The sequence below is a fragment of the Nanorana parkeri genome, unplaced genomic scaffold, assembly GCF_000935625.1.
Source record: "Nanorana parkeri isolate BGI_ZX_2015 unplaced genomic scaffold, ASM93562v1 scaffold1650, whole genome shotgun sequence".
Lineage (NCBI taxonomy): Eukaryota > Metazoa > Chordata > Amphibia > Anura > Dicroglossidae > Nanorana > Nanorana parkeri.
In genome coordinates this window covers 23,294-46,048 of record NW_017307918.1, presented here as the reverse complement: position 1 = coordinate 46,048, position 22,755 = coordinate 23,294, and the positions used below count along the sequence as shown (strand labels likewise).

The 22,755-nt window shown below is 44.6% G+C and overlaps 1 protein-coding gene across 1 annotated transcript in view; it reads right to left on the bottom strand.

Annotated features, from left to right (window-relative positions):
- Window positions 1-22,755, bottom strand: part of RABEPK (Rab9 effector protein with kelch motifs) — a 188,536-nt gene that overhangs the window by 149,976 nt on the left and 15,805 nt on the right. Inside the window, exon 2 of the mRNA XM_018570994.1 lies at window positions 17,676-17,744. Within this exon, the coding sequence (XP_018426496.1) occupies window positions 17,676-17,728 (53 nt within the window). The 5' untranslated portion in view covers window positions 17,729-17,744. The remainder of the gene's footprint in view (window positions 1-17,675; window positions 17,745-22,755) is intronic.

The window sequence follows — 22,755 nt, the reverse complement described above, 5'->3', positions numbered from 1 at the left end:
GATAAGTAAGGTAAAATGTGGTCAAAAATTTGGTAAAATAAAACAGTGAAAAAAGGGGTTACGGGGGCACTTATTATAGAGGGGTGTAATATTAGGGTAGAAAGAGGGCTCAGTCCAGTCAACTTAGTGATGAACTAAACGCACCATGGTCAGATACAGCAATTAGTTGCGCTTCAGGAATGAGTAAAAATAAAACATAACACTAGCACCAAACTAAAATGTATGTACATGATTGCTAGAAGTCTAAACAAATTACAGGAGCTTGAACTTATGCTACCCAGGGAGGACTTAGACTTAGGAGCCTTATCACAAAGCTGCTGAAGGATCCAGCTGTAGCTTCGGCTGATACTTCGGCTAACTTCGGTTGCGGGAGGCCATCGGTTCAGTTGAACCATAGGGCTGCTGTATGGACTATTCACTATAGCCCGTACAGCTGCCGAAGGCCAGCCGCACGCCTCGCAAATGACAGCTGGGCGGACCAGTTGTACTGTCAGATCAGCGTCCCCAAATGACCTGGGGACGCTGAACTGTCATTAACCTGTTGCCGTCCGCCCGTTGTGAAAAAACGGACGGACGGCACAGTGGCATTGGCGGGTTGCCGTCTCCAGACGGCTTTTTCTTTCTGCTCGCGCGCCCTCTAGTGAGCACGCACGGGCAGAAAAAAAAGGCCGGTTCATTACAGCCGTTACCGGCTGTTTCACATACATACGATCGGCGGCTCTATAGCCTGCCGATTGTATGTATGGGCTGTCTTGGCTGCGCGCCCCCCCTCCCCCGCTCGAATTCCACTGCTGCCCCCCCCTCCTGACTCCTCACCTTCAATCCCGGGATCCGCTGCCCCATCTGCGGCCCGGGAGGGCGTCAGGAGGTAAGATGGGAGGGAGGTCAGCATCTTCCTCCTTACTGACCTCCCTCCGTGCTGTGAATGTGGAAGTAATGTGTATTACATCACTTCCGCATTCACCTGTCAGTCATCTGGCTGCTATAGCCAGAGAGAAGAAGCTGATGAAGCAGATCTGTGCTTCATCAGCTTCTTTTGGGGTCCCCAGGTGACATTAGGGGTCTCCAAGACCTCCATAAAGAGGACCTGTCAGTGTGCCTTTGTTATTATAGAGGGGGATTGTTATCCACCTATGTAATAGCAATAACAATAAGTGAAAAAAAAAAATAAGTCACATGTAGAAAAAAACCCCCAAACATTTTTAAGTCCCCCACCACCACGTTTACGCACATATAAACGTAAATACGCGTTCGATGCGCCAGCACGGGAAATCGATAATTGCGCTACACGTTACATATCGTCGCGAACGTCGGAGGGAGAGCAATAATTTTAGGGCCTTCAAACACTGATAACACTTAACTGATGAGCGGTAAAAGCATCACCAATGGCCAATCTTGGGTATTGTAGTTTTTTGAAGTTTCGCACGCGCAATTTTAAGGCTTGACATGTTTGGTGTCTATTTACCCGACGTGACCCCGTCTCTTATATTATACCAAAAAAATTGGGCAATAATAAATGTTTTATCATTTGTGGGGATCCAGAGAAGCGGCTGGAGGAGAGGACATGGCGATCTACCAGTGATCGCTACGCGATCGACCTTGTGGGCACCCCTGATATAGGGGAAACTGTTTTTTTTTTTACATTTTGATATTTTTTCCTTAATATATTAAAAAATAAAACCCCCAGTGGCGATTAAATACCATCAAAAGAAAGCTCTATTTGTCCCCCAAAAATTGTATAAAATTCATTTCAGTACAGCGTTGTATGATGGAATAAACGTCAGTCAAAGTACTGAAGCGCTGAATAATGAAAAATGGCCTGGATGGGAAGGGGGTTTAACACCCCGGACTTCAAGTGGTTAAACAATGACAACCGCCCAGTTGTTATTAATTGGCCGGGATCTGCTAGAAGACTCTAGCAGGTGCTGGCCAATAGGAAACAGTTGGGCAGAGCTAGCTGTCACTGCTAGCTCCGCCCAATTGTTTTTTCTTTTACATTTAATCTTTATTTACATTTTAAAAATCTTTTTTCAATTTTTTTAAAAACTTTTTTTTCATTGATTTTCTATTCTGCTCAGTACCACAGAGGTACCGAGCAGAAAAGCCAAGCCTAATGCCGCTCGCCGGCATTCAGCTAGTCACTCACTGTTGTTCAGCCCCTATGAGAGTTGAAGTCCTTTTAGTGAAAATAACAGAAACCTGGCTGGACAGCTCACATGACTGGACAAGTAATATACAAGAGTACAACCTGTTTAGGAGTGACAGGGGGTCAGTTGAAGGGGGAGTATGCATGTAATCAAAATCTGCACAAATGAGACGACCTGCTGTAAATTGATTGTAGTTGTTTGTTTATACTCCAATATAAAGGAAGAAGAGGAGACTCAACTCCATTCACAAACTGAAATGGCTGGGAGACGAGGAAACATTGTAATGTGTGACCTAATTATCCTAATATTGACTGGTCTAAGGGAACTGCTCACTCTATCAAGGATTACAGTTTCCTAAACTTGTTGCAGGACAAGTTGCTGGAACAGATGGTGGAAGTGCCAACAAGGATAATTACTATACTAGATTAAATAATTTCAAATAACGCAGACCTAGTTGCAGACATAGCAACTCGGGAAAAATCGGGTAATGGTGATCACAGGGTGATTACATTTTAAGCTGGCTACAGAAAAGAGAAGCATGGTGGTTTGACAAGAATGCTAAATTTCAAAAAGGCAAACTTTTACTGTACGATAAGCTGCATCATTTACTGTACGATACGTAAATGGGACAAATGTTTGTCTAACAATGAACACCAATGGACAAGTGCATACCATTGGGCAATAGTTTAGTAAGAACCCAATGGGAGAACCTTGCCCTGGTTCTATGCCAGAAAAAATTAGTAACTAACTTACGAAGGGTTGTAAAATAGGCCGAGGGTAAGGAAAAAGGAAGGGTCTGAAAGAGGTAAGACATTCAATTTAACTGAGCTAGTACGACCCATCCAGGAAAGAAAGGGTCTATCATTATGCCAAAGAGTCAGGTCAGTCTTAATACTGTTAAGTAGCGCTATGTAATTTGAGGCATACAGGTCAGAATAGGTGGATGTAAAACATGTCCCCAGATATTTCATGCTGTGCGGCTGCCACTGAAAAGGGAAAGACGATTTAAGGGGTTGCACTTCATTTGGGGAAAGAGAAAATTTAATATCTTAGACTTATGTAACCACTTGCCATCCGCCTGTTGTAAATATACGGACGGACAGTAAGCTCCTATCAGCGGGGCGCCGTAAATGTACGGCTTTGTTTTCTGCTTGCATGTGCCCCCTAGCGCGCATGAGCAGAACACACTGACAGGTGTAAACAGCTCGGCAGCTGTCAGTAGGATGATGGGGGAGGGAAATCAGAACTTTTCTCCTTGCTGATTTCCTATCAGATCTCTGAATGTGTAAGTGGTGTGTATTACATCACTTCCGCATTCAGCTGTCAATTCTCTGCCTGCTATAGCCAGTGAAGAAGCTGGTGAAACAGATCTCTGCTTCATCAGCTTCTTTGGGGGTCTCCAGGTGACATTAGGGGTCACATAAATGTTTAAGTCCCCCACCCCATGTATATGCACATATAAATGTAAATACGCGTCGGTTGCCAAAACGACAATTGCACTGCACATGTTACATATCACCACGAATGTCGGAGTGCAAGCAATAATTTTAGGGCCATTAATCACTGATGACACTTAACTGATGAGCGATAAAAGCTTTAAAAACGTTGCTTATGGCCAATTTTGGGTAATGTAGTTCCTTGCGGTTTCGCGGGAGCGCGCAATTTTAAGACTTGACGTTTGGTGTCTATTTACCCGACGTGAACCATCTTTTATATTTTACAAAAAAATTGGGTAATAATAAATGTTTCATGTCATAATTTAATATAGGGGAAAAGGTTTTTTTTTCAAAATGTTTGTTAGTTTGTTTGTTATAGTAATAAATAAAAACCCCAGTGGTGATTAAATAGCACAAAAAGGAAGCTCTATCTGTCCCCCAAAATGGTATAAAATTAATTTCAGTACAGTGTTGCATGACTGAATAAATGTGAGTCAAAGTACTGCAGAGCTGAATACTGAAAAATGGCCTGGACAGGAAGGGGGTTTAACCCTTTTCACAGCCAAGCCCTCCGGAACATTTTGCACCTCAGCTGGCCACACCATTTTTGCAATGTTTCCCATTGTTTTGATTATCTTCTGCTGCGTTGCTAGAGTTTCTAAGAGACCCCTCAAACCATATATTTTCTGAAAGCACAGGCCCGGTAGAATTTGTAGGTCCTGCAATAATTGCACAAATGTTATTTTGAAAAGAAAAAAAATCAAGCACTGTGATGCGTTCTAACAACGCATAGCAGCATGGCGTACACCAAAATATGGTGCACACTGTTGCACGTGTATAATATGTGTGTGTGGGGGGGAGGGGGGCTGTGTTTTATTTATTTGTTGAAAATGTATTATTTTTAATTTATTTTTACTGTTTTTTAAAAAACTATTTTACTTACGGGGCGTCAGGGAAATATTAGACCCCTGACATTTCCTTTTTCAAAAAGAGTCCTCAATTTCTTTTTCTGCAGCCTCAGCACTCAATGAATGCTGTACAGAGTACAGTACAGAGGCTTCCCATTCAATCAGAAACTGATGATAGCAAAATATTTACTATCCCCAGTTTATGAATGGGGAGAAGCCTCTGTCGTGAGTGCTACTCCCCATTTCAGAAATTCATGAATGAACAGGAAGTTATGTAAATCACATTCTGCTCATTCATAACTGGGGACACATAGTACTATTATTTACAAATCAGACGATCACTCCAGTGTTTGTCCTTCACACAGAGGATCGGTACATGTCACAGATATTTACCTATCCTCCGCTCGGCCTCATCCGGAAACTGACAGGATGACAGCGGCTGCTCTCGCCTCCTTGCTGGGCTGCTCTCATGCCGCTCGATCACCGTGATGGAGCGGCTCCCTCCTCCGCCCCCCGCCGACTATTTATCCTCATCCGAGCAGAAGCATGGAGCAGCTTCAGGCGGGGGGAGAAGGTGACTGATGCCGGCTGGGGGGGGCAGGGGGGATATTTTAGGTTAATAGCTGTCATCAGCGGCTTCTCAGCCACTGATGACAGGTATTACTTTAAAGGGGACGATTGGGGGAACTGTTCTTATACAAGTTCATGGTCACTAAAGCGACCATGAGCTTATAGCAGAAGGGAGAAAGTCACCGACGTAAGACTTACTGAGCTGGCTAGCTGGAAACAGTTTTGTACCGCCGTAAGCCTTACATCGGTGGCAGCAAAAGGGTTAACACCAAGTTAAAGTGGTTAAGTTGATTTTAAAATCCCAAATTTGGCCATAACGATTAAATTATTTAAGCAATACAGGAAGGAAGGTGAGCAGTTGGTGAATAAATAAGAGAATGCGTAAGCCGCAAGTTTGTGTTCCTGATCATGAATGACAAAGCCCTTAAATCTGCATTATTTCTAACTGACAGGAGGAAGGGTTCAAGAGAAAGGGCAAATAGAAGTGGGGAGAGGGGGCTGTGGAGAAAGGGGCACCTTGCAGCCTTGAGCCCCTCTCTCTGCTCCCCAATACTTCTCGGTTCCTTGTGGGTTCCCCCTTCTTGGCCCCCAGCTAGTGGGCTTTGATCTCGGGCACAGAGCCAGCAGATCCAAAGGGTCATCTGCTAACCTTTTGGGCTATAGACTGAGCAGACCTGCAGTGCTCACCCCCCTGGTCCCCTTCCTCTGTCCTGTTGGCTTTCAAAGCCAGAAGTCTACAGATCACAAGACCCCCGCTGGGCCCCTAACAGCGGTGGGCCTGCAAAGTGGGCACCGAGATAGGCCATTACACGTCCGCTGTTTCCCTCCATTTTAGCCTCCCCAGAACAAAGGACACATGGGGGGGGGGGTGAGGTTAGTTGCTCAGCAACAGCCTGTGTACTCCCCCTTCCCTCATGCCACCTCCTCCTAGGACCTTTGTAAGTTTTGGTGGGAAGGCTGCATGGTTCTTCTTCTCTGACTGGCGGACTAGAGGCTGCGCGGAGGCTGGCTCAGTCTGTGGATGAAAAGGAACAGAGACTTAGCCCTGACTGTTCTGCTCAATTCCTGCTGCTGAGGACTGTTGGGATTTGTAGTTCGCTACAAGCTGTGGACTGTTGTTGGGACACCAAGATGTCCTTTGTTCTCTCTGTCGACCCTTTGCTGCCTATGACATATGCGGACCTGAAGCTGTGGCCAGGTCTCCAGGATTTCTCCCACTTGACCCAGGAACTGCCTCTTGTCTCACTCTGCGGATCACCCTGCCTGGATCTCCTTCCACCAGTTCAACCCAACCAGCTGCCCCAGACTGTCAGCTGCCTACAGTGCGAGTTACCTAATCTTTGTCTTCTGTCCCTTGCTGTGCCCATGACTGCTATGGGAACCGCTGCCCTATGAACTGCGGCCCTATGAATTGTTGCCTGTGAGCTGTTGCTCAGTGCCCTTGCTGTTGACCCCTTGTTTTGCCTGGACTACCCTGTGACCCTGGACTTCATCGTTGCTACCCCATATTATGTGTTGAGTCGCTTTGTCTGTACCCCACCTATAGCTTGTTCCCCTTCCTGAGTACTGGAATTCCATAATAAATACCCCGCACGCCAGGTACCGTGTGATTTGCCTCAGTGTATTCTCTCTCTGCGCTCCTAGTTCGTCACAGGGGCATCCCTGCTTAGCACCATTATATAACTAAAAAGGAACGGGAGACAAGACCATTTATTATTTGAGCTGAGGGACCCGAATATAAAGATTTAATAGAGTTGATCAGACAGGGGCCAAGACCAAAAGTAAGAGAGTGTGATAAAAAGATAGTCCCAGTTTACCCGGTCGAAAGCCTTTTCAGCATCGGTGGAAAGGAGAATAGTCGAATGCAACTTAGCGGAGGCATGATTTACTAGGGAAACGGCTCTCTGGGTTTTTCCTGGCTTCTCTTCCTGGTATGAACATTGTCTTATCAATGTAAATCAAATTAGGCATAAGGGAATTTAATCTATAAGCAAGAACTTTGGCGAACAATTTGATAAACATTCAATAGCGAGAAGGGACGATAACTACCACAGCAGGTAGGGTCTTTACCGGGTTTAGGAAAAACTGAAATAAGTGAATGTAGGATAGCTGGTAAGGGGGCAGCACCCGTAAAAAAGGTATTAAAATAGGGACCAAGGTACTGGAGCAAGAATGATTGGAAAGTCCTATTATACTTGAGGGTAAAACCGTCCGGGCCGGGACTTTTACTGGAAGCGGAATGGGCAATAGCGAAACTAATTTTGTGGTCCGTGATAGGGGATTCAAGGAAGGCAAGTAGGTCTTGGGATACTTGTATGAATGGTAGTTCGTACAGATAAGAATGAAACAACTGAGTATGGTGCGATTTGTCATGGTCAGTCATGGTCGAATCAACATGGTATAAGTCAGCGCATAAGTCGTGAAATGCTTTTGCAATAACAGAACTGACATGAACCAATTGGTCTCCTTTGGTTTTAGGTTTTGGGTATATAGTGGGCAGATTGTTTTGCTTGAAGAGCCCTCGCCAAATGCTTATCAGGTTTGTCCCCAAGCTCGTAATGTTTCTGAGCTAAATAACCAAGAGATCTCTTAAAATTAGACTCTAGGAGTGTTTTGAGATCTTCCCTAAGCTTAGTCAAGGCAAGTAAGGTAGACCCCAAAAGACTCCGTTTATGAACGAGTTCAAGTCTTCAGTTAACAGGTTGTGCAATTTCAAAGTTTGCTCTTTTTCCTGGAACCATGCGCTATCAGAGATCCTCCAATAGTAGCCTTAGGAGCCTCACAAAGGACACCTCACCGGTATCATTACTACGAAAAAAAAGGAGAAATGTCTTTCTCCAAAGCCAACACTATAAAAGGGTTGAGCAACAACGACTCATTAACTTTCCAGGGGAAGCCAGGGCGGGTGTCTCCGGGTAAAGCCATACGGGCAGTCACCGAGGCGTGATCGGATAATGTGAATGGTAGTATCTCAACCAATCTAGAATCTAGAGATGGTGATGATCCAGGAAAAAAGATAGTCGATTTGGGAGTAGGAAGTATGGATGCGAGAATAAACAGTGTAATAACGATCTCGTGGATGTGATAGTCTCCAATATGTGATAGTCTATTTATTGTAAACAATGTAAGTTGCGTTTCAGAGCATTTAAATGTTTGCAAAAGTCAAGCTGAGGTTCTAGGGAGACATTAAAGTCTCCACCTAAAACTTTTAGTCCCTCCTGTAAGGAGGCCAGCAGTGTAAGGGCCAGTTTCAGGAAGAGTACCTGTTGCCGATTCGGGGGATAGACATTAGCTAATATGCAGAGATGATTACCAATGCATCCTTAAGGAAACAAGTATCTCCCATCGGGTCAGAGATTGAATCCGTAATACGGAAAGAAGTCTGTCTGTGAAAGCCGATGGTGACATCTCTAGATCTGCTGTTTGGGGAGGTGCTGTAAAACCAGTGGGGGTAATAAAGAGAATGTAATCGTACATTGGTGTGATGCAAGAAATAAGTCTCTTGAAGAAATTCTACGCACATCGCAACCTCTTGAAAGGCGGTGACGCTTAAAAGAAGTATTTAGGCCTCGGACATACAGGTGAAACTCGAATAATTAGAATATCATGCAAAAGTAATTGCAGTAAGTGCTGCAAAAGGGGCCCAAACCAAGTACTGAGTACATATGCATGCTTGTACTTTTCAGAGGTCCGACATTGTTCTATGTACAATCCTTGTTTTATTGATTGCATGTAATAATCTACTTTTTTGAGGTTGTGGATTTGGGGTTCTTGGGGTTTTCATGAGCTGTAAGCAATAATCATCACAATTATGACAAATCACGGCTTGAATTATCTTGCTTTGCATGTAATGAGTCTATCTCATATATTAGTTTCACCTTTTAAGTTGCATTAGTGAAATAAATGAACTTTGCACGATATTCTAATTATTCGAGTTTCACCTGTAAGTAAGTTCAGGACAGCCATCGGCATTCACGAAACAAGATGTGAACCAGAGAGACAAAAGAGACAAGAAAGAAAGAGAGATGAAAATGTTGAAAGGAAGAAGAGCATTTGAAGGCAAACACATGTGACACGCCGAACAGGGGCAGTACGGCAACAAGTAAGGAAGGGGCAGCTCACTAGAGCTAGAGTTGCTGGGTGCGGGGTACACGACAAGCCTGGACATCACAGCATATGCAGTACAGTAACAGATGTTCAGCTAGCAGCCAACATCAACCGCAGTCAGTAAAACAAGTGTTCAACAACAAGTTAAAAGTATAACAGCAATGTAGCACAGTTGACCAAAAAATAATGGCAGCATCTCAGGGGAAATCATTGTTATAACATTAATGCAGGAAAGCAGCGGGATAATGCAATAGATCTCACCAGAGGACAACAGATAAACTCAAGGCATGAGTAAAGTCACTGACGGGCGGAGGACGTTAAGGATGCCCCTAATGGTGTCGGCTAAATCCACATCTCAGGTGGCTCCGGGAGGCTGCAGATTCGCAAATTATTTCTGTGACTGTGGTTCTCCAGATCCTCCAGCTTATAGTGAAAAGATCGGTTGGCCCACAGGGCAGAGTGCAGCTGGGTTTGCATAGAGGAGATATCATGTAACACTGCTGCGTGTTTGTATGAAGGGTGTATGAATCTCAGCTGCGGCTATCACTGAGCAAGGTATAAACTCAAGAAAGGTGCTTTAAGTATAAGTAACACTCAATTACTCTTTGTGAACAACATAAATGGAATCTGCTCCCCAAGTTACCTCACTCCAGGGAGTCAAACAAAAGTCAGTAAAGCAAGATAGTTCTGGGTAATAGTTACTCAATATTCCTCCTTTTGTTACATCACATCACAGAGGCAAAAGTCATTAGGAATAACTAACAAAAGATACTTGCTGTTCAGGAGTCTGAACGTAGTGTTCCTTTCCGGAAGATAAGGTGAGTTTGGTACATACAGTCCTCTTCTCAACTGATTGGAAGTCACGATCATGTGGTTGCTAAGGGAGATCTCAGCTTGGAAGCAACATGTAAGTAGTGGTTGTTGGGTCAGGCTGTTAGTACTGCACATGGATGTCCTGGAAGGGTTAATGGCAGCAGACCTGGAGGCTGAATCTGGGTGGACTCAGAGTCACTACTGTGAAGAGGGCTGCTACTGATTATGAAGTCCAGGATAGAGAGAGATCATCCAGCCTGCTTAGAAGTGCAAGATGGAGAGAGGCATGCAGGCTGTGTGTCACTACTTCAGAATGGAGAGTGTGGGTTCAGCTGCCTTGTCCGGCGTCTGTGTTCATTGCAGGAACACCGTACAAGTGAAACTGTCGACTTAAACTGACAAGGAGGGAGGAGAGTTGTGATGTCGGCGGAGAGGAGGCGGAGCTACCCTCCTTGTTCGGGATGCTGGGAAGGTAAGTTTCTTACATAGCAGAAGCATAAGAAACCAGTCTGTTCTCGGAGTCCCCAACTCTATGGAACAGGTGGATAACTTCACCTCTGAGGGACAAGATGTCCGTCTTCAGGGAGTGCTCCAGTCGCGTAAACATTTAACATAACTCCAACTTAGTACATACGCTCGTACCAGGTCATCCATCGGTGTTGTCAAGATTATATCCAGATCATCCTAAATCAGAGCAGGCATTCAATGAATCCGGATCCTGATCGGGCGGAGACAAGTGCGGCAGCGTGCAGGCCTGCTGTGAAGAAGAGGCCATGCCACAAGGCGCGAGGTGGTCAGACCCGTCAGGAGCCAGAAACGCTTTATAGTGCCCGAAGATGGAGTTTTCGAAGGGTCACCATGACCAGTCTTCTTCCCCATTGCATAAGGCGAGAGTATAGCAGGTGAGATGCTGGTATAGCAGGTAACGTAGCATGGAGCTCAGATTAAGTGTGTCTTGCTGCAGCCATAGCTTAGACACCCCCCCCCCGACAGTTGGCTTTACACAGGTAAACTGGTATCTTTTTACAGGGGCCTGCTGCTGCCAACATATGGCATACATGGGTAACGGTGAAAAGGTTAAACATTTATACAAATTAGATTGTGCCGAAATTCATACTTTCCTTGCCATGTATTTTATTACACGGATTTCTTAATGGGAGGGTCAGCCTTCATCACCAAATCATTATTTTTAGTGTTTTTATGAGAAACACTACAGTATGTGGAACCCTTAAAGTGACACTAAACTCAAAGAGTTAAACCTTGAAAATGCATTCAAGTACCTTAACTATTAACAGAAATGTAGCTTATTTGTGTATCACTCATTTGTAGATCCTCAAATCATCTTTGAATTTGTGCTGACACTGTCCTTCCTTCTGGAGGGTGTCTACTTCTGTTACACATGGTCTCTGAGTGTGTCAAATTAGCTACCACTCCAAGCTTGCCCCCATGATAGACTGCAATCTTACATTTAGGGGGTTATTCACACAGGAGGTGAAGGAAGCGGAAACTTCAGCTAATCTTCAGCTCGCTGCTGTATGAGCTAATCAGCCTAAGCACACAGTGGAGCCGAACGCATATGCTTCAGCTCGACTGAGCCAAAGCCACAGCAGAAGCAGGGAGAATGGTCTGCCGAAGTAAACCATTCTCCCTGCAAATTGTAAGCAAATAGAAGAAAAAAAACGGTGTGGGGTCCCCTTTAGGGCTGGTTGGAATGTTAGGAGGGACTCAAGAGTTAAACACTAGCTGTCCGCTCATTGTAAATACATGGGCGGACAACACCCTCTTCCCAGCGGGTGGACGTACATAGTTACATGGTATTTGGGGTTGAATAAAAGACATAAGTCCATCAAGTCCAACCCATATAGGTCTACGCATCATCTCATATTTTAGGGATACTGGTATCCCTGGATATTACGGTCCTTCAAGAAATTGTCCAAAAGTTTCTTGAACAAATCTACACTCTTGGCTGAAATCACTGCCGATGGCAGTGAGTTCCAGACCTTGATCGCTCTTACTGTAAAGAACCCTCTTCGCCCATTGTGCTGGAATTTTTTCTCTACCAACTTTAGGTGGTGGCCTCTAGTCTTTGTAATGGAGTTAATCTCAAACAGTTTGTTGCCAATGTTGCTGTCACCATTGAACATCTTGTACATGAAAATCATATCCCCCCTTAATTCCAGCGTAAACATGTTTAAGGTCAGAAGCCTTGTCTCATAGCTCTGGTCCTCCATTCCCCTAATTAGTTTTGTTGCCCTCCGCTGGACTCTCTCCAGTTCAAGGACATTCCTTCTCAGTACCGGCGACCAAAACTGGACCGCGTACTCCAGATGTGGCCGAACCAACGATCTATATAGAGGCCCAATTATAGACTTGTCTCTGCAATACATCCCCTTCTTAATACAGGACAAGACCCTGCTAGCTTTGTTTACCGCAGCCTGGCACTGCAAGCTACCATTCAGTTTGTGGTCTACAATGACCCCCAAATATTTTTCTATTTCTGACTTCCCTAGCGGCATACCCATGATTGTATAGCCTATTTGTTTATTTTTATGTCCAAAGTGCATTACTTTGCATTTATCAACATTAAACCTCATCTGCCATAGTATTGCCCACTCCCCTATTTTATCCAGGTCCTCCTGCAATGTTATATTGTCACGATCCGTTTCTAGTACCCTCCCTATTTTTGTATCGTCTGCAAACACGGAAACATGGCTATTTATTCCCTCCCCGATATCATTAATGAATAGCTTGAACAGTATCGGACCCAGCACAGATCCTTGAGGCACACCGCTCATTACACTAGCCCAGTCTGAAAAGGTGCGTGAGTTTAGTTAAGTTTTTAGATAATTAGTTAAGGTCTTATATTAAAAGAAACAAAAAAAAAAAAAAAGGGACAGAAATTTTTTTTAAAGTCTCCTCAAGTCTCGCTTCCGGACTGGCCACTTAAACCGACCCTGCCCGGCTTTGTATCACCACCAGCGTGGATGCAGAAATCAAGAAAATCCGCTGGGCGAACGGTGTATTTTCATAAACACAAGGTGGGGGTCTTGTTCTTGCAGGAAACTCACTTCCGAAGTAATACCATCCCCAGAATACCAACTAAATATTATCCTGATTGGTATCACAGCACTAATTCTGTCGCACGGTTCAAAGGTGTTTCTATTGCCTTTTACAAGTCCTTGCACCCCGAGATCCTGCAACAGCAAGCGGACCCTCTCGGTAGATTTCTCTTCCTGAAAGTAAAAATTTATGATCATGTCTATACTCTGGCTAATGTCTATTTTCCAAACCAGGACCAACTGACCTTCCTTGCACGCCTAGTCACGGCTCTGGAGAATTTTGGATGTCCTAACCTGATCCTGGGAGGAGACTTCAACCTAGCACTGGTGCCCTGTCTGGACTCTTCTTCCGGTAAGTCCCATCTCTCTCACGCATCCCTTACTAAAATCAGAAATGTATTACATAAGCTCAGACTGATGGATGTGTGGCGGGCCCTCCATGCATCTGAGAGAGATTATACATATTTCTCTCCGGCCCACAACTCTTACAGTAGGCTAGATTATTTGTTCCTTGCTCAACATTTACTTGACTCGACCCCTTCTGCCAACATTGGTCTCCGCATCTGGTCTGACCATGCCCCCGTCTTTCTCACTCTAGGTGTTCCCAGTGTTCGACGCACGCATTTCTCGTGGCGACTAAATCACAATCACCTGTTAAACGATCCCCTATGCTTAGACGAGATAACGGCTTCAGTGCGGAATTTTACGTTAGGCCATGCCAGTGACACTCACCCGCTGACCCAATGGGAAGCGCTTAAATGCGTGGTTCATGGCATTTTTTTAAAACATGGGTCTCGCCTCAAGGAAGCTAGAGCCACCCACATTACTGAGCTCCTGACTTCTATAGCGACATTGGAGGGTATACATACAGGTGAAACTCGAATAATTAGAATATCGTGCAAAGTTCATTTATTTCACTAATGCAACTTAAAAGGTGAAATTAATATATGAGATAGACTCATTACATGCAAAGCAAGATAATTCAAGCCGTGATTTGTCATAATTGTGATGATTATGGCTTACAGCTCATGAAAACCCCAAGAACCCCAAATCCAAAACCTCAAAAAAGTAGATTATTACATGCAATCAATAAAACAAGGATTGTACATAGAACAATATCGGACCTCTGAAAAGTACAAGTATGCATATGTACTCAGTACTTGGTTTGGGCCCCTTTTGCAGCACTTACTGCAATTACTTTTGCACGATATTCTAATTATTCGAGTTTCACCTGTAAATCTACACAGCTTGATACCACTTATGTGGAACTATCAAATGCCCGACGGGAATTGTTATCTATTTTAGACTCCAGCTCACGCATTGCACGAGACAGGGCTTGCAAATGTGGACGTCACCTGGCTAGAACGTTACATCCCCGCCCCCCACGGGCCTTTATCCCTTTTATCCTGGACCGTCAGTCTTCTAAACTTCACTCCACCCGGAGCATTGCAAGTGAATTTCGTAGATATTACTCGGGTTTATATAACCTTCCTGCCCCGCCCCAAGACAGGATAGCCGGAAATGACCCCGACTCTCTGACGCACTACATTACGCAAACTGCACTACCGACCATAGAGCACTGGAACTGGAGTCTCCTTTTTCCCAATCTGAGGCAGACGTGGCTATCCGGACCCTGAAGACGGGTAAATGCGCGGGCCCGGATGGCTACTCTCCCCGGTTCTACAAGGTGCTCTCTGATCTGGTGTCCCCGATTTTGACACGCACCTTTAACTCAATAGATGATAAGCACCCTTTTCCCTCTACTATGCTGGAGGCGAATATTTGTGTTATCCCCAAACCTGGTAAAGACGCTTCCCTATGTCAGAACTTTAGACCGATATCACTACTTAACGTCGATGTCAAATTATTCTCCAAACTCCTGGCGCTTCGTATCTCCCCATCTTTGCCGTCCATCATCAACCCAGAACAAGTCGGCTTCATACCAGGGAGAGAGGCTAGAGAGAACACCATTAAAACGATTCACCTGATCTCTCACAATTAAAAAACATCACACTAAAGCATGCCTACTATCTATAGATGCGGAAAAGGCATTCGATCGTGTGGACTGGAGGTTCCTCCGCTAGACTCTTCTCCAAATTGGTATGGGGCCGACTACTATTGCCAGGATCATGTCTCTATATTCCTCCGCCACGGCGAGGGTAATGGTGAACGGCTCGTTCTCCAAACCGTTCGCTATTTCCAACGGCACTAGACAGGGATGCCCTCTCTCCTCACTTCTCTATGTTATAGTAATGGAACACTTGGCACAAGCCATACGAAAGAACCCCGATATACACGGGATCCCCACGACATCCTTTCACCATAAGATGTCTTTGTTCGCAGAAGACCTGCTTCTGTACATCACACGTCCCCATATCAGCATCCCAGCGCTCCTCAGGGCATTCGACAGATTCGGCAGGCTCAGTAATTTTAAAGCTAATATGGCCAAATCCACTGCCCTGAACCTTACGTTACCGCCCTCAACGGTAACCCTTTTACGCAGCAATTTCCCCTTCCAATGGCAGACCTAGTCTCTCACTTATTTAGGCATATCCGTCACAGCTAACTTGTCAGATCTTTTCCCACTAAACTACTTACCCCTCCTGGGGTCCCTCCGCCTAGCCTTTGAGTCGTACCACAATATGAAGTTGTCATGGTTTGGCAAAATTGACACCCTGAAGATGGAGACCCTCCCAAAACTACTATACCTCTTCCAAACTATTCCTATAGGCCCCCCGAAGCACTTCTTTCGTACCCTGCGATCCATGGTGATTCGCTTTATGTGGCACAAGGGATATTCCCGTATCCGCTATAAAGTTCTATGCAGACACAAATCCCAGGGGGGGTGGGCCTGCCCGACTTTGAGAAATACCATATCTCCTATCCAGGATCGTAGATTGGTTCCCACCCCCCTCATCTCATCCAAAACCTGCGCTGATTGAACAGGACCTGAGCCCGGTAGATCTACAGTGCTATCTCGTCCATCCCCTCTTACTTGTGCTACTCTGTAATCGTGGCACGACACTCCCAATGCCCCCTCTCTTACCACTATACCTAGTCCTCTCTCCCCTCTATTTGACAACTCACTGTTCCCCACGGGGATTGCCATTTCCTTGGTCGGGGGCTACAAAAGAAATGACTGGCCCACAGTCAGGGACTTTCTGCATGCCCTTACTCGCCGTTTTGTACCGCTGGCAGCCGGCGTAACGGACCCTCCAGCTAACTGGCTACTAGACATACAACTGTCCGGCTTTTGCTTGGCACTTAATGCCTCGGGGCAAATTCACAGACCACTGACGGATTTTGAAAGTTTACTTGTCTCCAAAGAGGGGGTTCGCCACACAGTCTCAGTCATTTATGGGATGTTGAGAGATGTTCTTCATCAGATACCGTTGAGTTCTCGGACCAAATGGTGTGCTGATTTGGACAGGGACTTGTCGGATTCAGACTGGACCACCATTTATCACTACACTCATAAATCATCTATCTCCTCATATGCCCAGGAAAAGAACTACAAAATCATTACTAGATGGTACAGAGACCCGGTCTCCCTACATCAAATCTTCCATTCTTCTCCAGAGACCTGCTGGCGGTGCAATGAGGTAAGGGGTACGTATTTGCATATTTGGTGGACATGTCCCCTGATCTTCCCGTTTTGGCAAAAAATCTTTGAGATCTACAATCACTTATATGGAGATACATTAGCACCTTCGCCAGCTGTGGCTTTACTCTCGCTCCTGCCAGGATCCAATATGCTTCTGAGACATATCTCGTCAGCAGCCCATCAAGTAATTCCCTTATACTGGAAAACCTCTGCTACACCGCCACTCTCCATATGGGTTAGCCAAGTCAACGATATAATGCACATGGAGGAGCTATTGGCGACTGACACTAATACCTTCCCTAAATTTATGTCCCTTTGGAGTGTGTGGATTCACTTCTCTTCCTCCACCTACCTCCAAGCCTACTTCTAAAATGCTACCCTAGCTCTACATGGAGACTCGGCTCAGGGCACACACACTCGGTCCATGTGAAGTACTTCCACCCGTCCCCCCCCAATCTTCTCTCTCCCAACCTACCCTCCTTTCCCTGCTCTTCTCTACCCGTCTTCCTCTCTATACATGTTCTTCCTGACACAACCTGATGTTCAAACGTCCGTTTGGAGAAGGTATTACGGGGTGTTGGCGAGAATCACGCTAGATTACCGAGTCTATAATGCGAGAAGGCTATCCCTTTTGACATACGCCCTACACACCATGTCTGTGCCTTATCATTTTGGGATATGTAAGTTGATAAAAGCCAATATGCACAGTGGCCTTAGGATGCCAGTGCCGACCCAACAATGTTATACTCTTGACCCCATGTCTTACATTGTCATGTATTACAATGTTTGAGTACTGTTTTGGACCATTTGAAAACTGTTGGAAAACTAATAAAAAACTAATTCAACACTAAAAATTTGGACGTCGATCTGTTAGTGTTAATCATCCAACAGTAATTAAGTGATATAACTGTGTATTCTAGCTAATGGATAGGTAGCAGGGTCTCCCAGAGGCTTGTTGTATGGGAAGTTCTCTAATAACCCTTTCAAAGCTGTAACATGCATGTGGAATACAGTAAAACTGGTTATCTTACCACATCAGTTCTTTAGGTGCATCACCTGGTTCCAAAATGCCCATCAATTCCATTGTATTGAACAGTTAACTAGAATATAAAGAAATGGTCTTAAATATACACTTTGTTTTGATTCCTATGCAATAACATTCTTTATCTACCTGGTACAAGCCAGGCCAACCTGCAAGCCTTTGGCACTTATTGTGCAGCCCTTGGGGGCCACTGCAGACACAGAATAGTGTTATGGTGCTTACTTAAAGTGGACCTTTACACATATCTTTAAAATAATAACACACACACACACACACACACACACACACACCTTTAGAAATGTATAGTAATGACAATCTACAAACAGATATTTCTAAATAATTGCCAGCGTTATATTCTTTGCATACCTGATCTCTTTTCTCTCCAGTCTTCTGACAGTGGCCACGTTTACTAAGGGCAGATTACTAGATCTCCATTTACTTCCTGGAACTTTGGCACATGTGACCATACACATCATCTCGGGAGGAATATGCTTTCCCCTGAGATCTCGTGAGATTGCAAATGAGATTGCCCAGCAATGCTGTGCTGATGACAAGGCAATCCCAGTGTGCATTGCATTGGCAAAATGAAGTCATTTTGCCCTTTTAAAGCAGCAAGTGAATGCTCTGCAAATGTAAGTATTTCAAAATCACAGCATTTTACACCGGAGAGGTCTATGTTATTGTTAATCATCAGCCAGACAAAGAGATCGAAAAACAATGCCCTGGTTAAGGCGAAAGGCTATTATAGGAAGGAAGGAGCTCTAGGCCTCAATACTACCCTGTCCTTGTGCAAAACCAAAAAGGCTTTACAGGACAATGCCGCAATCTCAGACACATCTTGCAATGGTGATGGCAACAAGGATCCAGTGAGAGTGGAAAGGAGAATTTCTCTATTATGTTCAAAAGGCAGTCTTTAAAGGGCCCACAGAACCATGTGTCGATCCTTTGGAGGCACAGGAGGTTGTACAAGAGGAGTCACATGAGAGACACCCTGCACAAAAGTCTTGATCAAAGAATTCAAGGCCAGCAGTTTTTATAATAAGATTGCAAGGGCAGATATTTGTCCCTTGAGGTGAAACCCTCTTTGTTAAAGCCAGCAACTGTGAAGCAGGGTAGTAAATTGTACTTTGAGATGAGAGATCTGTCCATCTAGAAGAGCGCGGAGCGGGGAGAGGGTGGGGCGGGTGTTTGGGGTTGTCAGAAGTCTAATCAGGTTGGAGCACTGCATCCACCAGGGCCAATCTGGATGCATGAGAATCACAATCTCCATCTTGATCCCGCCGTGCAGGTAGGGAAGGAAATTCACAGAAGGAAAGGACATAGATCAGGCTGCACTGATCCCACAAATTCACCAAAGCATCCAGTGCTTCCACCATGGGATATCTGCATCTGGAGAAAAGCCTGTCCAGTTTTTGTTGAATATGGAAGCCAGGAGGTCAACATTCAGAGTCCCCCCACCTGTGGCACAAGTCCTGAAACACTTCCGGGTGTAGGGAACTTTCCCTTGGGTCCAGGCACTGTTGGCTAAGATAGTCTGCCTGCCAATTATCTACACCTGGTATGTGAATGGTGGACATGGCTGGAAATTTCTGCTCAAGCTAGAGTGATTTCGACAGGGGTAATGCCATTCCAGGCATGTGTGACGACGTGCTTCTCTGAGCTCCCGCTGATGATCTTTATGAGATCCTTCCTTCCAGTGCACTAATACCCTGTGGACCTGGTTGGAGACAGTGTTAATTTTGATTGCAAATTTCAGTTTAGTCTTAGTTTTAGTCTTTTGGCTATAATGCCATTTTAGTTTTAGTCCTATTTTAGTCATCTGAATAGTTTTAGTTTAATTTTAGTCGACTAAATCTACTGGAGATTTAGTCAACTAAATCTATTGGGTTTATTTAACCACTTGCTGCCCAGAGCAATTTCTTACTATTTGCACACACGATAAAAATCTGAATTTTTGACTAGAAAACATAAAACCCCCAACAATTACCGTATAAAACGACCCCCTACTTTTTGTGTTAAAATATAGGTTTTGGGCTATACTCGTCGTATAAGACGAGTATAGCCCAAAATAATGTTTAAATGCACCCACTAACATCCATGGCGGCGGCTCGGGGTTAATTTTCAGTACCATAAGCGCTAACCCCGAGCCACACTCGGGATTACAGTCTCTTACCTTGTCCACGATCCCTGCTGTGTCCTCCGTCTTCCGCTGAGTCAATCACAGCAGGCTTTGTAATAATGAATACAGGCTTTGTATTCATTAATACAAAGCCTGCCATGATTGGCTCAGCGCGGTATACTGTATGTAGCCAAAGCTACATACAGTATACCGTATCCTTCCGTATGTACCTGGCGTATAAGACGACCCCCGATTTTCGGGGGATGTTTTAAGGTCTCAAAACCCGTCTTATACGCCGGCAAATACGGTATATATTTTTTTAACGCAGAGGCCCTGTAGAATAAAACAAAATGCAAGTTGTAAATGTTTATCAAACCAGTATTTTTAGGATAAAATGCACTAAAATGAAATTTAGTGCACAGAAACAGAATATAATACCCATAATACCCAATTTTTTGGTAAAAAATAAAATGATGGGGTCACTTTGGGTAAATAGATACCAAACATGTCAAGCCTTAAAATTGCGTATGCCTGTGAAACTGCAAAAAACTACAATACCCCAAATTTCCCATAGGCGATGCTTTTACTGCTCATTGGTTTAGTGTTAACAGTGATTAATGGCCCTAGAATTATTGCTTCTACTGCAACGTTTGCAGCGATATGCAACATGTGTTACACAATTACTGTTTTTGCACGTAGGTGCATCCGACGCGCGTTTGCGTTGTATGTGTGTATGTAGGGGGCGGGGGACATTAAAAAAAAAAATTATATATATGGGAGCCGTGAAATCACAGCACACAAAAACGTGCACAAGGGTGCTTGGTCCTTGAATAAAGAAGGGACCTCGATTCCCGACCCCCCGGGGAGCAAGGCTCCTGACAGGGGTTGAGACTGTTGGTCCACCAACCCGAAGGCCGGTGGACCCCGATCCTTTGGGGACCTGCCGGAAAAGGTCCCACACAGTACTAGGTGGGGGATCTCCCGAAGAGAAACCCCCAGGGTGGGAGGAGACAGAGAACCCTATATAAAAGGGCACAGAATCTCCTCCCCACATCAGGAAAAGGCCCCGAAGGAACCTGCACCCGATGCATCTGTGGGTCAAAAAACGCTTAAAAAAAAAAGCCAATCGTGCATTAAGTGCAATAAATGATACTAAAGTGCCAGTGCACCACACTGACAGCCCTTAGGGGCTGGAGCGCAACTAGCCATAAGGCCTGTCCCGGAGGCGTTGTGCAGAATATGCAAGGTGGTGTGTGACCAAGTGCATCAGTGAGTCAATGTGGGGTCCCACACCCAAGTGATTTTTTGAGCACTCCTGGGACGCCACCCCCAGGGGGCACAACACCACGCGGGCTCTGCCGCCTCCCAACCCTCCAGCCAGACCAAGCTTCGTACCCATTCCCATCAGAAGGTAGTGCCATCCGGGATCCATCTCTACCACCGGGGACAAGTCCAGCATCACCAGACCAGAATCTACCCGGGAAGGACTGTACCCCATCCGACACCCACCAATTACACCAGAGGGTACTAAGCCACAGTCCACCTTTCTACATAGGCGACCATGTCCTTTCCCCTCTGGCAACTGATAAGAACAGATACTACACTTGATCTTAGCCATTAGGCCGAGAAGCCCCATGTCCCTCCTTAATCGTCTCTTCCCCAGAGAGAACAAATTCAAGTCAGTTATTCTTTCCTCATAGCTGAGCACCTCCATGCCTCTTATGAGTTTAGTTGCCCTTCTCTGCACTTTCTCCAGTTCCAAGATGTCCTTTTTGTGAACTGGTGCCGAAAACTGAACTGCATATTCCAGATGAGGTCTTACTAATGCCTTGTACAGGGGCAGGATTATGTCTATCTCTTGAGTCTACACCCCTTTTAATACAAGAAAGTATTTTTCTTGCTTTAGAAACTGTGGCTTGACAGTGCATGCTATTATTGAGTCTATGGTATACCAGTACACCAAGATCTTTCTCCATCATTGACTCCCCAAAACATACTCCACCTAGAGTGTATGAAGCATGCATGTTTTTAGTCCCCAGGTGCATAACTTTACATTTATCAACATTAAACCTCATTTGCAAATAGATGCCCGAATAAACAGTACATTCAGATCTACTTGTAAGTTGGAGACATCCTGTAAGGACTGTATTCCACTACATAACTTGGTGTCATCTGCAAACACAGAAATAGTACTTTTAGTCCCCAACTCTATATAATTTATAAATAGATTAAACAGTAAGGAGTCAAACACTGAACCCTGGGGGACACCACTAACAACTTCGGACCATTCAGAGTATGAGTCATTGATTACCACTCTCTGAATATGGTCTTTAAGACAGTTTTCTATCCAATTGCATAATGAATACTCTATACCTACTGATCTTAACTTATACATTAGCCACCTGTGGGGAACTGTGTCAAAAGCTTTTGCAAAGTCCAAGTATACTAGACTAGTATACTAGCCATTTCTCTGTCCAACTTATTACTCACTTTCTCATAAAAAGAAAGTAGATTTGTTTGACAACTTCTGTCTTTTGTGAATCCGTGCTGACTATTGCTTATGATATTATTTTCAAGCAAAAACAATTGCATGTGATCCTTGATCAAACGTTCAAGTATCTTCCCAACTATTGAAGTTAAAACTTACAGGTCTGCAATTACTTGGTAAAGACTTTGATCCCTTTTAAAATAATATAGGCACCATATTGACCTTGCGCCAATCCATTGGTACCAAGCCAGTCATTAGAGAGTCTCTAAAAATTAGTCACAATGACTTTGAAATTATACAGCTCAATTCCTTGAGTACACGTGGGTGTAAGCCATCCGGTCCAGGTGTTTTGCTCATCTTAATTTTGTCTAACGGTTTCTTGACCATATCAATAGTCAATCATTGTGGTTCATTAGAGGCTATGGCACTGCTATACCCATTATGGACTTGAGTTACATCCTG